General features: G+C 44.3%; 2 protein-coding genes across 3 annotated transcripts in view; both read right to left on the bottom strand.

Annotated features, from left to right (window-relative positions):
* The window catches only part of RABGAP1 (RAB GTPase activating protein 1), a 60,975-nt gene that overhangs the window by 20,089 nt on the left and 19,192 nt on the right, over positions 1-21,694 (bottom strand). For both annotated transcript variants that reach the window (XM_036394190.2, XM_054516911.1), the window contains 2 exons: positions 21,305-21,398; positions 18,489-18,639 (listed from right to left, as the gene is read on the bottom strand). In XM_036394190.2, the coding sequence (XP_036250083.1) occupies positions 18,489-18,639; positions 21,305-21,398 (245 nt within the window). The remainder of the gene's footprint in view (positions 1-18,488; positions 18,640-21,304; positions 21,399-21,694) is intronic.
* On the bottom strand, positions 1,327-12,243 carry GPR21 (G protein-coupled receptor 21). Its single transcript, XM_036394199.2, has 2 exons — positions 12,032-12,243; positions 1,327-11,666 (listed from the first exon to the last, which is right to left on the bottom strand). The coding sequence occupies exon 2, from the start codon at positions 11,296-11,298 to the stop codon at positions 10,252-10,254; it is 1,047 nt and encodes a 348-aa protein (XP_036250092.1). The 5' UTR covers positions 11,299-11,666; positions 12,032-12,243; the 3' UTR covers positions 1,327-10,251.

Below are 21,694 nucleotides of genomic sequence, written 5' to 3'. Positions count from 1 at the left end.
AGCTGCCTGCTGGAAATGGCTCATCACCCAAAGATCAGCTCCAGGCTCCTGGAGAAGATCCCCTGGGGTATAAAACAGCCCTGACCTGGACCCAGGCTGCCTTCAGAACCACCACCAAAATGGAGACTTTCAAGGGGACCAAACTTTAGGTTCCCCCTGCCCCCAGAATGATTCCAACTGTGGAATTTTGCTCACTGCTGAGTTATCTGACACACCCACCACCAGCCCAAGCTGTGCCTGACTCTCACTCTTGCCACATCATTTCCACATTCCAGTTACTCCTTAGGAGGGTCCCAGTGACTGCAGGAATTCTGCCACATGGTCAGAGATTACTGTGGGAAGGGTCTGGAGTCTCAGGCCACCGCTGGAATTTTCCTTGCTCTGCCAGGGTGGGAGCAGCACGTGGTGTGTTGCTGCAAGGCATGGACAAGCCACCCTGGAGTGCACCAAGCCAGGGACAGATTCCAGCAGATCCAACACACAGAGAGAGCCAAAATTCTGTGCAGCTTCCATGGGCAGCAGCAGGGGTAATATTACACGATGGGGATAAGTTATTTTGAGCAGATCTGTACATTTTAAGTACATTCAAATACATTAAATGATCCTTTGACAGCTATTTTCAGTGTTAGCAGGATCCTGTGCCACCGGGTCTATTTTGCAGGCTGATGGCATTCCCAGAATTACTTTTATTAAGCAATATTTACATTCATTTTTACACAGAGTGCACTTCCTGCATTTGCTTTTGTCCAAACCACTGGAGAAGGTTTTGGTAGGAGGAATTACACCTGTTACTGAGACCTCAAGGAAGTGACACAAACCACAGTTTCAGAGTAATGTACTTGTTAACTTCCCACGAGGAATGCTGCCTGCAGAAGGTGTTACCTGGAGTCAGCACTTGCCCAGAACATTCACAGATAAAAAGTATTTGTAGAAAAAACCTGAATAATTTAGACAAATTTGGACTGGTTAGACACTGCAATTGGATACAATAGTGCATTGATACACCATAGTTTCAGGCCAAATATGGCAATATAGTGCAATTCTAAAAATAAAAGTGAATCCCTTGTGATATCCAGCCCTTTCGCTCTGTTCGTTTCCTTTTAGGGCTCAAGTTTCCCACAGGAAAATCAAAGCGAGGAGTTTGCCTCCAGTGCCCTGCAGCATGTATGGATAAAGCACAAGCACCAAGCAGGCTGGAGGCTTCTCCTGCCCTGCACTCCCTCCAAGGCTATTTACAGCAATGCAGATAAGGGGGAAAGCCCCACCCAGTGCCAAGGACCACACCTTTAGCAGCACAGGAACAGAAAAGTCATCCAAGACAAGCCGTGAAAACATGTGACATTATCATTTATTTCTTAAATGTATTTATGATCCATTCAGACCTTTCAAATAAAGTGTACAAGTGCATTTCAGAATAAAAAACTACACTCTTCACACAGCTCTGTAGAACACTACATTTCATCAAGAAACTTGAAGCAAAAACTTCCTATTAAACCACCCATGCATCCTTTGGCTACAATAATATCACTGATCAACGAGTACTGCTAGTCAATTCCAATTTCCCTTTAAAGAGAAGGAGCATCCTAAAATCTGCCACCCCTTCCAGAGACCTCTCTTTAAAGAGAGAATATTAAATAAATTAGCTAGGCTTTTAGGCAAAACAGTAAGGCTACTTAGTACTGTTGATGCATGATCCATATATTTGGAGAACAGGCAATCCCAGGCTATGTGAAATGCGTCAACAGCCCTTGAAATTTTAGTAGTATCAAGATTACATCAATCCAGAACAAATGGCAGACAAAAATGTAACCAGTGGAACAATCACTGAAAAATGTGCAGTTTCTGGTAGGATGGGAAGTGCTGATAACAGATTCAGAAAAGTGTTTATAAAATCCGCTAAGAACCACATCGACATTCTTAAAATTACATATTGTACAAAGCCCTAAACTCTGTGAGTGTACAACCACTGCCCTGTTAAACTGCTTGTTTGGGGACACATACACACACATGTAAAACACACAGATATACTCATTGGAAAGCAATCAATTTAGCATGGCAGTGACTGTACAACTGCACAGCACACAAATATTTATATGTATGTACATCTACACCAAAAAGGAAACAAGCCAAGAGATGTATGACACAGCTGGGGTACACAACATCTCAAAAGGGAATAATACATTTCCTGGAGTTTTAATAGCTCTTAGCAAAATTACCTCTTGGAAATAATTATGCAAAGATTTAGAATCAGATATTTACATGCTTCCGATTTATCTAATTCCATTTAATAATTAAAAATATGCAAGTATTATTTTAAGTCAGTAACATTTGTCATTTTTGGCTCAACTGTAGTTTTTCTTATTATTAGTCTTAGTTGAAAAATCAGCTACAGAAATGTCTATTAAAACCATGGGGTGGAAGGACCCCTCTCCCCTGTACTTCAACAACAGTTCTGAGTTGGCACAAATCAGGTAATTCAGCATAACTCTCCCTCAGCTGCCTTGTGCATGAGAACACCCTTCCCCTGTGTGAGGCAGAGCAGAACCAGCAGAGCCAAGGAGCATGGAGGAACCCCCCAGACCGTCCCCACTGTGTCAGAACTAAACCAGAATCAGTCTCGAGGGTCAGCCTGCCTCCGATTCACCTGTCTGCTTTTCTAACCTGCTTTGGTGCAGGTTTCCCCATAGTTCTTCCTACCAGGGGCTCCACACTCACAGCTCTTTCTCATATTTTAATACAAAACTATTTCCAGCATTAAAAGGTGCACAAAGTTCTTACAAACACACACATACACATTCTCACCTGTGATTTCATCTACTCTTGGCCTTTTCACTGACATTCAGGAAAAAACTATCAGTTGGAACACTGCTTGTGTAAGGAGCTGGATTGTCTCCCAAACAAAACTCCTTAAAACAACCTCTGACAACGTCAGCTCTCCACAGGACACCAGAAAAACCCCGCTGGTGGCTTCTGCTGTACCAGGTACTGTGAAAGGTGCAAGCAGACAGGCGGGACACGAGGAAAAACGAGCATCACAGAGCCATGGAATGGTTTGGGTTGGAATGGACCTTAAAGCCCATCCAGTGCCACCCCTGCCATGGCAGGGACACCTTCCACTCTCCCAGGTTGCTCCAAGCCCCGTCCAGACTGGCCCTGGGCACTTCCAGGGATCCAGGGACAGCCACAACTTCTCTGGACAACAGAGAGGCTTTAAAGTAAGATCACTCCACTGCATTTCATTCAGCAAAGCAACCTAAAAGCACATGCACGCACAGCCTCCCATGCTCGTGGTTTAATTGTAAACAGCATGTGAAAAAACAATTTAAAAAGGTACGAATACAATTCTGAAATCCCTGAAGAAAAGACATACCCACGAGTATTAAGAACAGTAAAAAAGCTCATCATTAGCAACTGCAAACGTGTTTCCATCCTGTTGCATTCATTAGAGGAATACAAAATTGAATCTAGTGTTTACATGCTAGAATTACAATAGAAACTAGATTTCAAAGGTTACATATGGAGAGAAATGTATCAGCATAGGAACTTGCAAAAGACTGTGCTGTACAGCATTTCTAAAGACATGAGTCTGTCAAGACAATACAACAATTGCAAATCCTTCCAGACAGTTCAAAAGCGTGGCTGGAGGTAATGCTGCTTTCTGTTCTCTGAAAGGATTAACTGCACCAGTATTTTTAGTAGGTTTTAATGACAATTTAACCTCAAGAAATACCTAACCCCTCAAAAACCGAGGTGATCAGAAACATACAGGTACCTTACAGCCCTCAGGTTTTATTTCTTTGTACACTAAACATCAATTCATTCGACAGCATCTACAGAAAATGTTTTAAAAAATGTTTTTATGAAATACTTTTCATACTCAGTAATGCTAATATTTAAAAATACTTCACAGTGTGGTACTAATGTAACTTCATAAAACGAGCAACTTGAGTTCGCTAAAGCTCAAAGCCTTACATTATATTAAAATAGTCCAAAGATCCCACACACACACAGAATCACTAGCACTATAAATATACTTAAGCCACTTTAGTGCAAAGTCTGGTTTTGCTTCCCCTGACAAATCCCTCTATATTCCTGCCAGCATATTAAAACGTCATCCTTTACTAATCTAATTATTGATTTTCAAGGATTCATTTACAGTTGAAATCCCAGAAGAACTTTTTTCAATTTACCATAAAAGTAATGACTTGGTTTATTAAGCATTTGATTGCTTGGTTCAGTGGTCTGTGTAACACTGAGAATGACTCGCATATGCACAGCAAGATTTGAGTTCATCTTTATGAGGAGCCACTTGAATTTATTTCACCTTTTCATGGAAGGATCTCCAGTGATGACCATCAGAAAGAAGCCAAAGCTTTGAATTACAAAATTGCTATCCTCATCTTACAAATTCATAAATGGAAGTCAGAACAGAGAGTCAGGACTGCTCTGTCCCAGCCCCCTGGGCTGCAGCTCAGGCCTCACACGCAGGCAGGTGGAGCCTTCCCCAGTCCTCTCCTTCTAAACATGGGTGTCTCTGTGAACCCCTACTCTAAACATCATCTAATGCCATGTGCATCCACTCAGCACTTCCTACAACCTCTCAGACAATAAAGCCACTGGTTACCAACCCACCAACAGGTCTGTCCCACAGGGACCTGCTGCCTCCTGGGCTCTCCTGTCCAGAAACAATGTCTAGAAAACGGAAAAGCTGACCAAACAAAGTCTATGCCATCAGATTAACTCCCTGTGGCTGAAACACCTCAGACAGACAACAGTGACAGGGACTGACGTGACCTGAACTCAAAAGAGGGGCTGATCATCACCCCAGGTCTGCAGGGAATCCCTTTGGGCTGGGTGTGGGGAACCTCAGGCCCAGAGGAGCTGCCTCCAGGGAGCAGCAAAGCCAAAGCAAGAAGGTTGAACTCCATATTTAAAAGCGTGCATTGTAAAGAAAATGACTCACGTTAAATACTCCATTGTTCTGACCCATCTCCAGCAGGTTTCCTCTCTTTGTTCCCATCGACCACAACTTTCAGACTTTCAGTTTCTTTCTCTGAACACAACAGCACCTGGTCCTACACTTACTAAATTTTACTTCTGAAGACCTATCCCCTTCCAAAACCATAACTTCAGTATTAAATGTCTTTGCTTATGTGCAGAAACGTCTTTCGAAGCAGAACCTCTACAAAGCACAGACAATAATGGAAATACCAACTGGAAGTAAGACATCAGCTCAGAAGGCAGGAGAACACATTTACATCAGCTCAGAAGCAGGAGAACACATTTCTCTGCAGTGAAAATGGGACATTCTCCCACCACCCCAAAAGAGGGGCTGTTTGCTTTGATGGAGACATCTGTAAAACCTGACCAGCTGCAGCCTCCCCAGCTCTGGCCTGACCACAGCCCCATGCACACAACAGCACTCACTGTATAGGGAATACTAAAGATAACATTTGGATAAACTTGGATTAAAATCTGAGTTTTATCTTGAATGACACCACAGGAAGGATGTGCTGTATTCTGCAAAGCCATGGAAGGGGAGAAGAAACTCTTCTAAACCAAACAATAAAATAAGGGCCAAGTCAGGCAAAAGTTTCAGCAGGTGCGTCAAAAACTCAGAACCAAACATGGGCTAAAACAACAAAAAAAAAGCCTTCCAAAACCTCCACCTTCTCTTATTAAATTATCTAAAACAGATGAATTAGAAAATTTTTAGAAGGGTTTTTTTTTTTTTGTACAGTCTGAAGGCAGATTCCTGTGCTCACATATTGGTTCCTAAGAAATATTTTTTAAAGCACCAACCTGACTTAGAAGTTCTGTCAACTTCAGACCCTGATGTGAAGTAAGATCAGACTGAAATTTCAGACTTCCTGACTCATGGAGTTACTGCCTTGATAATCACAGCACTTGGGAACACCGTGATAAATAGCAAAAAATCTCCATGTTGAATTTGCACAATGAATGTTTCCATCTCATATCAGGCCTTGGAAATGTCTTTTTTCAGAAGAGACAAACTGAAATTTAGGGTTCTCACATATAAAGTGTTTATATGAGAGGGAGGAACAATGCCATTGGGAATTCTCTGTCTCCTGCAATTCTCTGTGCCTCAGTACTTTGTACCCCCTTCTTCCTGTAAAGACTTGTGACAAATATCCAAAACTGCCCCTTGGCACTCTGACACTGAGCCATGTCAGAATTCCAAGTAGCAGAAACACATTTCTGAGTGATAAAAAGCCTAAAAACAAACACCCCAACAACAAATAAAGACTGTAGAAACTGGTAACATTTAATAAAAAAATTAACACTAGATAATAGTAAAACTTTTTTGTTTGACACAGAAGATTTCTGCTGAGTTTAAAAATACTATCGCTTGATTGAGATAATAAAAAATAATATTTCACAGCTATTTTCCCAGTATATTTGGAAAATGACAACATAATCACAACCTAAACTTCCAGTAATCTTTAAAAAAATAAAAATAAAAAAGGACTTCTACATGAAGCAAATTACCATCTTCTGAGAAGCTGTGAGTATAGAAATCCTTCCCATGGCACTAAAAAAAGCCACTGAATTGCATCTTGCAAATTGAAACTTCCAGCAGCTTAATTTGAAAGCGAGGCAGATAACTCTAATAAAAAATAAATTTATAGTCTGAGATAGAACTTCAAAATTAGTTCATTTAATCATATCACAGCCCCATTTTTATGAAGATGCAATTTGATTTCTGTCCTCTCCTCAGTGTGGCATTTATCTGTGCAATGCTCTCACCACTGATTTCCAAAGCACCCAGACACAAACAGAGCCAGAAGTGGATTCATTTCAGATGTGGAGGATGAAAATGATCCAGCTGGAAAATCTGCTGCCTGACCATTCCTAGCAAGGACCCCTGTGCCTGTGCTGGGTGCATGACAAAAGGTGTTCAATGCACTGCTGAGAAACAAAGTCATGTTTGCCAAAATTATTTTTCCCACCATTGGCACAGTGAACAGAATTCACCCCCTGCAATTTCACTGAAGACAACAGACCCAAATGCTATAAATATTTAAAACACCTAAACACATACTACACATACTACATCAACGTTAAATTAAGAGGGAAAAAATGTAATTTAAATTTTTAAAATATCAATAAATTAACAGAGACAAAAAGAGAAACATTTGACACTAAAACCAAGCTAATGAGGCAACACTAAAAGTGTCTGTACAGTGGATGAAACTTGAATGCATCAATTGGCTGCAACTCCTCTCCATCCTTATCTCTTGGAGACTTCCAGATTCTGATTTTCACCTCTTACAGGAAATGTCTGAGCTGAGGAAGACTTGGAGATGAGTAAGGCAACTGAAAACAGCCTGGCTGTCAGGAATGTTAGAACTGAACCTTTGCTGCAAAGCAGCAACAGCTGCAAGAATGCATCTGCATCTGGATCAGCCACCGTGCTCCAAGTGCAATTCCAGGCTCAGGGCTGAAGGAGCAACTGCTTCAGCTCCAGTTAAATCTCTATGCCATGATTTAGACCCCTTACTAGTTTCAAAAACTTCCAAAATTTTCACAAACTAGCACACAATGCTCCTATTTAAACCCTCTATTTAGCCATAAATACCCTGAAAGCAACAATCTTTGCTTTGCAGCTTCCCCTTAAACCTGAAACTGCCATTTCTAGGGTTTTAGGCCCCAGCAGATTCTTCTCTTCTATTAAGTTCAATCAAATGCTATTTCAGTGATACACTGCATCATTTCAAAGACTTGGAAATGTTAGATAAGGTGAAGAGTCAGAGAAAGGCTACAGGGAGTTTACCTGAGAGGCTGTTCCAAAAATACCACACACACACACTTTGATATTAGTGACTAAAGCCCTTGAATTGTTCCCCAAAGCCCCCCTTTGCCATCACACCCACAGAGCACTCGAGACAATCAGCCAGGATGTGCAGGAGCTTATTATCCCACTTCTTTCCCAAGTGAGTCACTGCAGGCCTGTGCTCCCCACCATGGCTGCCTGTGTCTAACCAAAATTCCCATTGCAGGGCTCTGCCCAGCAACCCCCAGGTGTGTCTGCAAGGAGCCAGACAAGCCCCTCTGCTCCTCACTTCAGACCGCAAGAAACGGTGGCGTGAAGGCAGCAGGGCTTAGACAACCTGTGCTCTTAAAATTTCAGATGAACTGAAGAGGATGTTTATCTTGAGAGCTTTGGACTGACTATGGATGAAATAGCTGGAAGCTGATCAAGATGCCACTTAAATGCTTTGCCTCAGGGCCCTCCAACAGAAGGAGGCAGCAGTAGCAGGGGGCTCTGCCCCATCCTCCCCTGAACAGGTACACTCACATCCAGGAGAGGAACTCAAGTGTACCAGCACCGAGTGCTGACAAATACGTGCCATGCCAGGAATGCTTCATCCTGCTGCTCTCTCTCTCCTTCCCCATTTCCTCACAGACAGCCCCAGGAGACTGTACTGGAGCAAATGTGGATGGGCAGCAGGGCTGGGCTGTAGCAATTGTGGCATGTGATGGGGCAGAGACAAGCTGGTAACCTCCAGGGCAGGGCAGAGAGAGGAGAGGCCAGGGCTCACAGCACAGCAGAGAGGAGGGGGGAGTTCGCAGGAGGGACAGGGCAGAGTATTAAAAATACGATCTTGATCTAGAACAACACAGACTTGAAACGATTTAACAAAAACAAAGCCTTCCCTTTGGCCAAGAGAATTACCCCAATTCTAAAAATATCACATTATTTTCCCTATCTTTTTTTCATTCCCACTGTGACTAAGAGCACACCAGCTGTACCAGAGGAGCTCAGGGAATTCCCTACTCAGCAGCCCGAGGCAGTGACAGGAAGCACAAGGAGGGGCACAGAGGGCAGATGGTTGGGGGCACAGCTTCCTCTCAGAGCAGGAGAGACAGTGTCACAGGGGGACACTGCAATCCACCACTACAGCAATACTTGGTTCACTTTCATTTCCAAAATGGCATAGTAAAAAAGACCAGGATATTCTTTAGGAAAAACTCAACAATTTGAGGGCCATTAGACCTTAACAGCATGACAGTACTCAAAACATTTAATCTAGGCTAGCTTGAACAAGCTGTGGTCAGTGAGATATGGTTGCTCATATATTGCCTTTGTCTGACCAGTTAGATATGCTTTTGCCAGCAGGATTTAGCTCCTGCTATATTTGAACCATCTTTAATCCCATGAAGGCTAAAGAAAAATGTCTCTGATTTAGCTCTGTGCACTTATGAATAACTCAAATACTACAGTTAAATTTACAACATAGTTCCCTTAGCTGTTTAGAAGACAATTGTTTTCTTTCCTTTCCCCTTAAGTTCCAGTATGCAAAATATCAGAAGAATTTAGATTAAAAAAAAAAAAAAGGGGACATGTTATTTTTAAAGTTGTTCTTGAGAAAATTTCCACATACAAACCCGCGGCATTTCTCCACTGGTTTGAGAACAATTTTCACATGTTGGCATCATCCTTGAGTGGCTGCCACAACTCTGGTATCATAAAGCAACACGTATTTTCTCTTAGCTTATCAAAACACATTTTATTTAACGCTAAATTTGGTCTGATCCAAGTTTTTCTTCTTACTTCACAACAAACAGGAAAACGCAGATGCCGCACTCAGATCCAAACATGCATCCTACCAGGGAAACGGGGCACGGAAGCCAGATCAGCCCTAGGAGTGAGACTGCCCAGACCACATCGCTGCACTCACGGCTCATTAACAGAGCTCACACTGAAACGTTCACACTGTGCACTCCTGTTCTACAAGTCCTCTCTAGGTAGCACTGAAAAACAAATTGTTTGGCCCCTTCTGTTCTGACGCTGGAACATTGTGTCAATATACTTTGGCATATATTAAAAAAATCCCTGTAATATACCATAGACTGTGACATTTCCACTTCAGATCTATCATTTACATGTGAAGCACGAATCTCCAAAGAACCCAGTAAAGCTGTAAGAAAGACTACATTTTGCCGAAGCTCTCAGACACCCACTCCATTCAGTCACACCAGCTGGAGAGGTAAGTGTCAAGATACAGCTTTATTCTTTAAAATGAATGTGGAGGTGAAACTCCACAGCCTCCTCCACAGCAATCATTTTTTAAAGTGAAACCACAACGCTATGTGCTCCTGATCCTTCTATGTCAGCAGCATTTCTCAGAAACCTTTTTGCAAATCTGGGTATCTTAAAATCGTATCTAAGTTATTTTGCAATCAACGCAATTGTCCCTGCACTTCCCAGTCCAGCTGACGGGCGTCCTAGACATGACATCCATTGGAAGATCTTTTGCTCCTAGAGGTAGAGGAGTCCTTAGCTACCCTCTGTCTAGCACACGAGGCACAGATGGCCCCTGAGAGACGCTTCAGCCCCTTCTGAAAGACACTGTTGGAGAGACTGTAAATGACACAGTTGCAGAAACTGTTGCTAATGGCAAGCCAAGTGGTCAAGAAGGACGCGACGCGGTTACTGTAGACATTGGAGCTCTCCAGCAGGAAATAGATGATGTAGGGCAACCAGAGGATGTAGAAGACACTGGTGATGCGGAAGAGGACCATGGCATAGCGCTTGTCCGGGCAGGGCTGGGCCTCGCCAGCCTCCCCGTCCTGCGAGCTGAAGCGCACGCGCCGCTCGTTGATCTCCTTGGTGTGCTGCTGGCAGATGCGGAAGATGTTGAAGTAGGTGAAGCAGACGATGAAAGCGGCCGGGGCGTAGAGCATCACCACAATGAAGAGGGTGAAATAGGGATCGGTGTTCCAGGAGTTGGCGCACCACTGGAACACATCCCCGTGATATCCAGGCTTTCCCCAGTGAAAGGAGGGCAAGAAGACCAGGCAGGAGTAGAGCCAAATGGTCAAGATGCAGATCCGCAGCCTCCACGGGGTAACCAGCGTGTTGTAGGTCAGGGGCTTCGTGATGGCGATGTATCTGTCGATGCTGATGCAGGCCAGGGAGGCCATGGAGACGCTCTTCAGCACTGATACCACATAACCAAAGATTTGGCAAACCAAGGACTCACTTAAAACAATAGGATAGTGCAGCAGAGACAAAGAAGGCACCAGACAGCTCACGCCCACCAGGAGGTCAGCATACGCCATAGTCTGGATGAAGTAGCTGGTGGTGTGGTGGTTCAGCAGAGGTGCACAGTGAAAGACAAATATCACAATAATGTTGCCCGAAATAATCAGCACCATGAGGAACACAATAATAACCACTTCCAGGAGGCAAAAATTGATGGTCTCCAAATAGCTAATGGCCAGGAGACAGAAGGGCCGGCCACTCTGGTTGCCAACCAAAGAGGAGTTCATCTTGAGCACTGCAGTGATCTCTCTACTTCATGCTCCTGCCTGCTGCCTGCAGCCACTCCAGGCAGCTGCTGTCATTGCGGCTGGTGCTGTGTGTGCAGCAATGTCAAAACCGGAGCTCCAGTCCCCAGGGCTGCTCCAGATGCTGCTGCTGTGCATTGTCTGCAGCACAATTCCCCTTTAAATCCGGCTCCCCGCCGCTCCCGCTGCACCGGGACCCAGCGGCAGGCATGTCAGCAACTTCCCCGGCGCACCGGAGAGGGCTGATACCGATGCCCTCCTGGGTGGGCTGCCGCGCCGAGGAGGGATGAGGGGCTGGGGGAAGAGGGAGAGGAACCTCCACCGAGTCAGGACGAGAGTCCTCCCAAAGGCTGACAGAGAGAAGGGGAAAGTGTTTTACAGAACCGCCTCTCCCCCGCGCTGCCACCTCCGCCGCTCCCCTCCTTCCCCACGCCCTGCTCAGCGCTCCCCGTCGGCCCCGGCTCCAGCCCCGCTCCCTCCCCACGCCCCGCCGGCGGCAGCGGAGGCGATGCCGCCTCCCCGGAGCCCCGGCAGCCGGGCGGGGGGATGCGCGGCGGGGAGGGCGGGGGTCCAGCCCTTCTCCGCTGGCTCCATTTTGCACGGCGCTTTTGTTCGCCGCCTCTCCCGGCCCCGCCGCCGCCGCCCCGGCCCCGCCGCCGCCCCGCCGCCCCCCGCCCGGCCCGGGGCCAGCCCGGCCCCGCCGCCCCGGCCCTACCTGCGGCGGGGGAACAAAAGCGCGGAGCATCCTCGGGCGGGCGGCGTGCGCTCCGGCCGCGGCGATGCGGAGCCGGGGGCGGGGAGGCGGGAGGAAGGGGAGGGAGGCGGCGGGAGCGCGGGGGAGGGCGCGGCGCGGCGGGGACCCGGCGGGGAGCGGGGCCGCAGCCCCGGCCCCCATCCGCCCGCCCCAGCGCGCAGGGAGCCGGGCAGCGCCGGCCGCAGCCCCGGGAAGGCGGCTTGGCGCTCCGGGGGCGCTCGGCTCGGCGGATCCACGCGCGGCCGGTGGCGGAGGGAGCCTCACCCGGCGCGACCCCGCCGGGCCGGCAGCGCACGCGGGTCCCGGCCCTGCCGTCCCCGCGCCGCCGGTGCCGCAGGGACACACACCCAGCGCAGCCCGCTCCTCCTCCCGCACCCTGCACGCCGAGCGCCAGCCGTCCATCACCGCCCTGAATTCACGCGGTTCGTCGTCACTTAAAGGCTTTTCCATCCCAGCCCTTTTGGCCAAATACCTATTCTGGAATAAACGTGCCTTTCCTAGGTGCACTGTGTGCTGCTCACAGGAGACACCTGAAAGCAAGGGCAAAGCTGACAACGATGTCCCACCATTAATCCAGACGAGGCTCCAGGTAGGCAGGCACCTCCCTCCATACACAGAGACACACACAGAACGCAAAGGCACCGCTGTCCCTGACATCGGACACCCAAGCAGAAAACCCAGCGACATTCCAGCCAGCAAACACGAGAGAGATTCACAGCACAGCATTTAAACTGGTATTCACACCCTAAGTTAATACCATCTCACTATTTAACCAGAAAAACCTCTTTGAAGGCAGAGAAGCATAAAAGGTACAGCTCTTGTTTATTGTTTGTCAAGAGCTTCAACTGACAGGCTGGAAAACACGTTCCCAGGTACGTGGGAGCTCATTCTCTGACCATGACACCAGACTGCTCCAGTGCCACCACTTAGGGCAAGCCCTTGCTACAGGAATTTGTATTTGAATTGACCAAACCAGAAAAAAACTGGAGTGAAGTTCTTCGACAATCAAAATAATTTAGTCAGACATCAAAGCGTGCAATTGGCATCCTTACAAGCTTAAGTCCACACTCTGACAACCAACACCAACAAACCCAAGGGTTTGGTTAACCTAAGCTAAACGTTGGTCATTCTGCGGAATACCTAACGGGAAATTAATTGTGGCCAAAGGAATAGAGGTCAAAGCAATTGAGCCACAACTCTCAGGTTTTCAGCTGAATCAGTAAGTACAAAAAGCATTTTATGATACACTTGTGTTGGCCAAAAATCTGTGCTGGGTAACAGCATGACTTGGCAGATTTTTAGTTAGTCTCATACAAATGCCTGAAAACAAAAACTTGGGGATTCTGCCCTATCTTTAACCCAAAAAAGATCTCTTTACTATTGTCCACCATTTTTTTTAAATTTATGGTGTTTCTACTCATGGCAACTGAAGTACTAGAACTGTAGCTAGGAAACATAAACTTTGAATTAAATTTAGGCCAGGGTATTGTGGATTTACAAAAAAACAAGCTATGATTGAATTACTGCTGGAGAAATGATCTCCTATCTTTCCAAAGCAGAGAATGATTTACATACCGATTGATTCAAATAGAACTTCTGAATCCTTGGGCACGAATAGACACATTCTAAACAGCCCCAAGAAAATGTACATTGATACACTGAACTTCCTATGTCAGATACATAAAAACAAGGTAGCAATGGAAATACTGAACCCAACCAAAACCACATCTGGTTGATGAAATTTCTAAACAGAAAATGCACCATGAAATCAAAAACTCCCCAGTGTTCAGGTTTTTATGAAAAGCTCAATGCCCTTAGAGGTATTTCTGTAGAAGAGCCACGTCTGTTTTTTCCTTTAACTGACATTCTATTGTTTCTCCGAAGCTGAGAGCAATGACTCCACTCAGTGCTCTTGCCAGCTCACTCCTGCTTGCTTAAAACACCCAAACCAGCAACAGCCCCATCTCCTCCTGCCCCTGCACCTGCAGCCAGCCCGGCAGGTGAGGCAAACTGCAGCTGGAAGGTAACTGGGGTACAGGGCCTGCTCCCCAGCTCTCTGGTTGGGTGCACCACCAGCCCAGCACCAGAACCTCTCCTAAAGACACCCAAAGGTGTGGCTGAGGTGGCTGAGCTCCGTGAGACTGAAAATACTGTTGTGGTGTACAGACTTCTCCCACTCTACACCATACAGCACCACCTCGTCTAAGGCAATGAAAAGTACTCCAGAAATTATTCAAAGTTACAATGACAGCTCCTGGGAAAACTGCTGCTTGTAAAAGATAATTAAACTTTTATCACCATGTGATCAAAACTAATCAAACGAGGAATCTCAAGGTTCAGGCACACTGACAAGGCTACGTCATTGTACAGTGTGATGCACAGATGCATGGTAGGTTCCATTTCAGTTGATTGTACCCAGTCATGGCCCTCTGTCCTCCTGAATTTTCAACGCATTCTTTTTAATTTATAGGAACATATGGAAATATGATTGTGATATAAGTAGAAAATAAGCGTTAGCCACCCACAGCTAAGGTTCTGTCACATTGTATGCCGCCGATGACAACACATTCAGTCAAACAACGGTAGTGACATTTTCATCTATTTCTTCATTAAAAACCAGCATCATTTGCAGCAAGACAGACAAGTATATTTGGTAGAACGTCTGTGTTCTATAATCCTCGTCTCATGGATACAAAAAGGTGGGAAGATGAGAAAGTGGGTAGCAGTTCTGCTATAAGAAAAAGACTGGAACAAATTAATCTACCAGGCCTGGGATTTCTCCCAGAAATGGTGACCCCGGAGTAACATTCCAGGATACTCCTCCTGACACTGGACTATTACTTTTTATTTTATTTGTGCCACAAGATGTCCCTCTCACGTTGTAATTTTCTTAATATAGTGTATTTATGTGGTACAACAGTTCATGGCTTTTTCTTTTCAACATTACTTCCTCCCACACAGACCTATATCCAAAAGCTTTTTATTTCTCCTCCATATTGTAAATGTCAAGTTTTTAATGTTGATATTATGAAGAACTTCTCCACTGACAGATTCAGTAATTGTATTAATCCTTTCTAAAATGTGTTTATTGTGGCTGTTGTCTCCTTCACTTTGTATCATGTTTATTTCTCTTTTTTAGCCTGTCTGGCTCGCTTTACGTGGTTTCTACTCAACAACCCTTTCCCTCCACCTAAGCCTGTCCAGAACATGCAGTCTTGTTCCTGCAGGTGTCTGTTAACACCTGGAGTGACACCACGTGTCTTCTCCTACCTTTCAGTGGCTGGAAGCCTGAAGATTAACAGCCCTAACTGTGATTGCCAAAGTGCTACCAGGACCAGATGCCTCTTCCAGGGATTGTCTAGATCGTTTCACCTAGAGCTTGCTTTCTGTCCCCAGTAGGGACATGACCTTAATTCACTGGGCTGGCTTTCATCCACACTCCCCACCACCAGCATGGCAATCTGGAGCTGCTAAAAGCTTTATTATTGCACACAGATGGTGTGCAAATTCTCAAAAGTAATTTGTGGAAGCACCATGATGGTGAAACTTCAACCTTCCCGCAGTAACAAAAGCACAGAGAACAAACCCCAGCCAGTGTGTGGCAAAGAAAACCAGAGCAAATAATTAATATATGCTGTCATGATGATTGGAACACAAAGAGCACACCTTGAAACACAATTTCAATGCTATTTTTAAGTCATATTCAAGAAGAGAGATAGACACAGCTCTCCTGAATGGCAGAACACAACAGGAGACATTTCCTTTTCAATCCTTCAGTAGCCACTACTCAACAGTGAACAAAAAACTGTTCTTTCAGCAATTAATTTGCAAAGGCAAGAAAAAAATCAGAGATTACCTGAGCCTGCCCAGAAAAGCAACCACCAGAAGAAATACTGGGGTGCTGCATCCAACATTCTGTGCACAAGGGGAAAAAAATCCCTGAAACAGGCCAGAAGGTTATGAAGCAGCTGTCAACACAGATCCTTATTAATTTGGGACTGTGCTGCTGCATGGGGTCAGGAAAAGCCTGGCAGAAATCAAATGCAGCTACAGGAATAGAGGGCAACATGAAGAGAGAAGGGGCACTGCATTATGAGCACAGGTTTCCTGCATCTCCTGCTCACATTCCAGGGCATAGGTTTTACATGGACTCCTTGTGCTCCTGCACTACACCACAGCAGTTATTCTCACATAAACCCCCTTCAAGGCATGGTAATGCAAATAACTGCAGGCTTGCCAGAGAAGAATTGGCATTAGTGACATGCAAAACATGGCAAAGCATTACAAAGATGGGAAAGCAATGTAATATAATGGAACCTTGTCTTCATATAATTAGCAATTTTTTTCCCAGGAACATTTACTCCTATACATTGCTGCATACTGACTGTAACTGAGCTGCTATTTTAAGAGCAGTAAGAATTAGTCACATTGGAACTCCAAAATTATCACATTTCATGCCTAAGAAAAGCATGAAAAAAAAAATTAAGGCCAAAGTGCAACCCAAAAACAACAAGCAACCCAAAGTGCTTTATTATACTCTTGGTACAGACTACGTCCAAAGGGTCTGCAAACGTTGTATTGCTGGGCCTTGAATTCATGTTCTCCTCAGCCTCCCAAACAATCCTTGCATTTTTTGCCTGCTCTCCTCTCCAGTACCTCCACACAGGCACTGAAAGATAACCCTGTTTAAAACCTTGCACTTCTTCCACTGCCTGCAGACTGAAGAAATGCCAATTCCCCCGTGAACCAAGCACACATTTCTGTGCTCAAACACCAACCTCTGTCCCTTCCACAGGAACAGTCCCAGCCTGTTTCCATATTTCAGTCACAACAAAACAAACAGCACTGGATGGCACTGGGCTAATATGGCACCTCCAGATTAGGGAGGTCAACATAATTTTCATTTGCTGGAGCTGGTGTGCTGCTGATATATCACAGACCTCATGAGACTACAGCAGGGCCTGAAAATGGTCACCCAGGACCCATTCTCTCCAATTCCTTAATTAGTTTCTGTGCTGAACGAGCACTGCAGGCATAGCCAGTGCTTTTCAGCAGAACACAGGGCAGGGCCAGCCCACTCTCCCTTACACTTGCACTCCAGAGATGCTTCCAACAAGAGATGCAGGTTACTTTCTTTGTCTCAGCCAAATGACAAGGAGTGGAAAGGTTTCACAGGTTTAAAAATGAAATGTTACACTATCCCCTTCCAGCTGACAAAGATAGTAGCAGAACGTGTCACCAACTGTGCCACAAAGACATCATCTTTTGCATTCTGATACCAAAACACTGAAACAGAGAAACAAGTGAGGCTGACAGCTACTCACCAGGCAATTAAAATAACACAACAGGATAGCTGTGATCACTCCTTGCCAGAGCACTCAACCTCCACATTACTTATATGATTTATTCACCATAAAATCCATGTTACAGCTCTACAATGCATAAACCAGCATTAAGGAATTTGGATCAAGTTTTTTCTATATTCATCGATTATATGAAAATACTTATTTTCAAATACAGAACACTTTTAGCTGATTTAACATGATTCATTCACATTATGTAGGATCTCTCCTGCATGACTCCAGCAGAAACTGAGTTTTAATTTCAGAAGCCCTCCTGCCCTCGGACTAAGGTCTTTAATTGCTCCTTGTGAATCCGTGCCATCAAAATATAGAGATACAAAGGCTGATTCACTTGTTTTGCTTTTTAACTGGTGAATAATTAACTTCTGTAATATTTGTACTTAAGCTGTATCATTAATAATTTCTAATACAGTCCTTCTAGACTTGCATATTTGATGAAAGCAATAAAATCCAATGTAGCTATACAGATAATGGTCAAATCCAAATTAACACATCAGTTTTCTGGATAAGAAGGTGACATTTCATTTTGCGACCCATTCGTTGTTTGAACTTTGAGAACGACTGAGTGATGTCTTTACAAACAATTCTTATATCCTTTTCCTACCTTACTGGGGTCAGCATTCAAGATGAGAAGTCACAAAACTGCTGTCCAATGCAAAAACATCCACGTTGTTCTGTTTTCTTTCTACCAAAAAAGGCTGCAATTTCTACTAGTGTTGGATTTTTAGCACAAACACTGAGACAACACAACAAAATTCAGCTTCCATTCAGAAAAGCCAAACAAGCAAAAAAATTAATCTGTCCATTATGAAAGCAATTAATAGGATATTTATTTTTTACAAACTCAGAACTCAGCTGGGTGAAACAGGACTGTAAAAGGAAAGCAGTGTAATGCCACCAGCAGCTCTGTAGGCTTTTTGCTGGAGGATTGAATCACAGTCACTCGTTGACAGATCCAGGTACACTAAGGGACCCTCAGGCAAGAGTACGCCTGAAGCCGCCGTACTCCCACTCTTTCAGAAATGGGGGAAAAGAGCTGAAAAAAGCCACGGTACCTTTGTGATGAGGATCCTGTACTTCTCCACCAGGTGGTCGTTGTTGTGACACCCTGCGAGCAGCTGCCACACCTCGCCCCGCAGCGCCTCGGGGACGCCGCTCCGCACCAGCGCCGACAGCGTCTTGGGCCGCACGCTCAGGTTCAGGTGCCTGCAGGGAGGGCTCGGTTACTGCCCCAACAACCACAGAAACCCGGCTGGAACAGCACACACAGCACCCCTGCCAGGCACTCCACACCTCCACGTGAAATTCAGGTCGTGTAAAAGAAATACAGTTTGGAGAACTACTTCCCAAACTATTTTCTTGACTACATTAAATGCTAGAGGACAGAGGTCACAGCCTGTAAATTCCAAGTTCAAACTACCCCAAAATGAGCAGTCTGCAGAAGTCTCCTAGCAGGAGGTGACCTTCTCAGGGAGGGAGGGAGGGAGGGACAGAGGAGTCAGAGCTCTGAGAGTCACCTCTCCTGCTTCTCCAACTGCACCCCTGCACTAGGGCAGCCCCAGCTGAACAGCTCCTTCCAGCGAGACCACTGACAGCTCATAAATTACAGCACTGCAAGCTGTAAAAACTAAACCTACATGTAATTTATGCACTTACAGCACGTTAAGCTGAACAGCTCATTTGTGGCTTATATATAAAAATCCCCAAAAGACACACGTCTTAAATCATAGAAATTACTATTTTTCAGCAGTACTAAAAAATAAACTTCTGGATAAAATGAGCAAGGGAACTGACAGACAAAGTCAGGCAGAAAGATGAACTTGTGTCACATCAACTGCATTATGTTCTTAATAAGCTGGCATTTATTAATGTTTGTAACAGTCTAACAGATATGTGGATAATAATTTCACACAGACTGGGATTGCCTATGGCCTTTCTCCAGTCTACAGTGTTCTGACACAATAATCTAGAGACTAACAAGGCAGACATTTAAATCAGTATTTATTGCACAGAACCCAGGACCATCATGTCCTCCTTCACTGTGCTTTCTCTAAAAGAAACCAACTAAAATATAAATAATATAAGGTAGTTACATTTATATCAATGTCATTATAGACATATCTTTACAGAGCATTTATTATGCTTTTATAATATGTAAGTATATTTATATAAAATACTTCCTATATACAAAATACTCAGTATTTCTGTAAAGGCCTATGAAACTGCTTTGCCTCAATCTCAGATCAGAGGAAGTACAACAGTAGTTCCAATGAATACAGTCATGAAGGCTGTAGACTAAAGGCTACACACTACTGGATTCTTCCCAACTATGTTTGAAATGAGAAAATTGTGTGACTCAGCAGTTATGAAACATCAGCCAAATATTCTTTGGTATCACAAAATACCAAATATTAAATTAATATACACATCTAATTACACAATTCTAAAAACTAGCATGAAACTACCTAAAATCTGATTTTTATGGTTTTCAATCCTCTTATGTTAAAAGCTGGGGGATCATTGCTTCCAAATACACGTTTTTAGTTAAGAAGGAAAGCCCTTTAACACATATTAAAGCTGTTGCCAGCATTAGCACAGAAGCATTTCATATCCTCTTAGAGCTGCCAAAACATTTCCAATGGGAGTCAGGTGGCTTAATTATCTCTGAGCCCTTGGAAGAATTACAAAAAAAATGCAAGTTGAAAGAAACTTTCTCACAGATGCAGATGCAGAGAGCTCATCTGGCAAAGATGTTTCTCCAAATCTAGGAGAGGGAAAAGGGATCATATATCATTTTACCACAGCCTTCCCCTCCTACAAATGTGTCCACTTAGTGCAAAACCAAAGTGGAAGGAAAACGACTCATTCAAATAAGCAATAACTGCAGAAAGTACTAAACAGTTATTATCTTAATTTAAAGAGATTCCTGTCTAAGTGGTCACATCAATCCTTTTTCTCATCTAAGCTGCGTGAGTGACTCCAATCTCTGCTGTCCTACTCCTTGATCCAATACCCCACTCAACCTTGGACTTGCTGTCCAGCCCTTGCTCTGCTCTCATTGACTTCAGGAAGCAAAAGGTCACAATTAAAGCCAGAGTCAAAATGAAGCCTGTTTGAGCTCAGTCTCATGCTGCCCATCACCCCCTTTGTGGGGAAAAATTAAAACCTACAAAACCCCTGAATTTCACAACAATCAGCATCACTTTGGAACTGCTCAGACTACTTCAAGATGAATAAAACAATCCCTCACCAAAGGAGGATTGTGTTGCATTTGCAATTGGACTGTCAAGAAACACTCTTCTTGCACACTGACATTTTCCAGGGAAAAACAGCAGAGCTCATGTACTTCCTTCTTGGCAGGCTCTGGAGTCTTCCTTTAGATAAGGGAGGAAAAACATCTTCTCTATCCAAGTCCAAATCTCCCATTTCTTAAGCTACAGTCACTAAGATATGACAGCTGCAGGAAAAATTGGCTGTGAACCCAGTCAGAATTACAAAGAGGAATGGAAGTGATCTGTGCAGAATAGACAAAGCAAGAGCTGCATTTTCTCTACACTACTTAGTTTAGTTTTTCCTTTAATAAAATCCCAAGGAACCTGAAGATAAGTAGAATTTTAAGGCAAAACCAACTAAAGACACAGCATAAGTGAATTTCTACACATTAAACATGCACTCAAAACCTAAAATATTTATAACACCCTCTAAAGAAATCAGAAAAGAAGCCAGAGAATAAGGGGTGGGGATGGACAGAGAACTAAATCCAAACTAATCTTATATCACAGCCTCTGGAAATAAAAACTCCAAGCAGAAGGAGCAGACAGAATGAGAATATTCAGAACTGTAATTTTCAGAATGTGATTTTACCACTTACCACTTGGACAGCAGCTCTCCCCACGTTTCAAGAATTTTTTCTGCACACTCTTTGGAAACATCTCCAGAACCACTTAAGAGTGGTTCATCATTGTCTGCCAAGAGAACAGAAGGGACACTTCAGCCAAGGCCACATGGAAGGCCAGCAGGAAAAGTGAAAAAGCAGAAACCCAAGTTATCTCCATTTCATCTTTGTAATGCCAAATGTTTCTATACTCAGAAGTGGTTGTGGTTTGCTTTAAAAAATTTTTTTAAAAGCAGAAGTTCTTGAAAATGCATTAAGTTCCAAGCTGGGCAGGTCCTGGTACAGTTTCATCTCTCCCAGATGTCTGACTCTGCACTAACCACTGCCTGCTGACATTTCCAAATAACACCAGCTTCTCCTTCTGCT

This window comes from Molothrus ater, chromosome 20 (assembly GCF_012460135.2).
Source record: "Molothrus ater isolate BHLD 08-10-18 breed brown headed cowbird chromosome 20, BPBGC_Mater_1.1, whole genome shotgun sequence".
NCBI classification, from domain to species: Eukaryota; Metazoa; Chordata; class Aves; order Passeriformes; family Icteridae; genus Molothrus; species Molothrus ater.
This window is presented reverse-complemented; position numbering and strand designations above follow the sequence as displayed.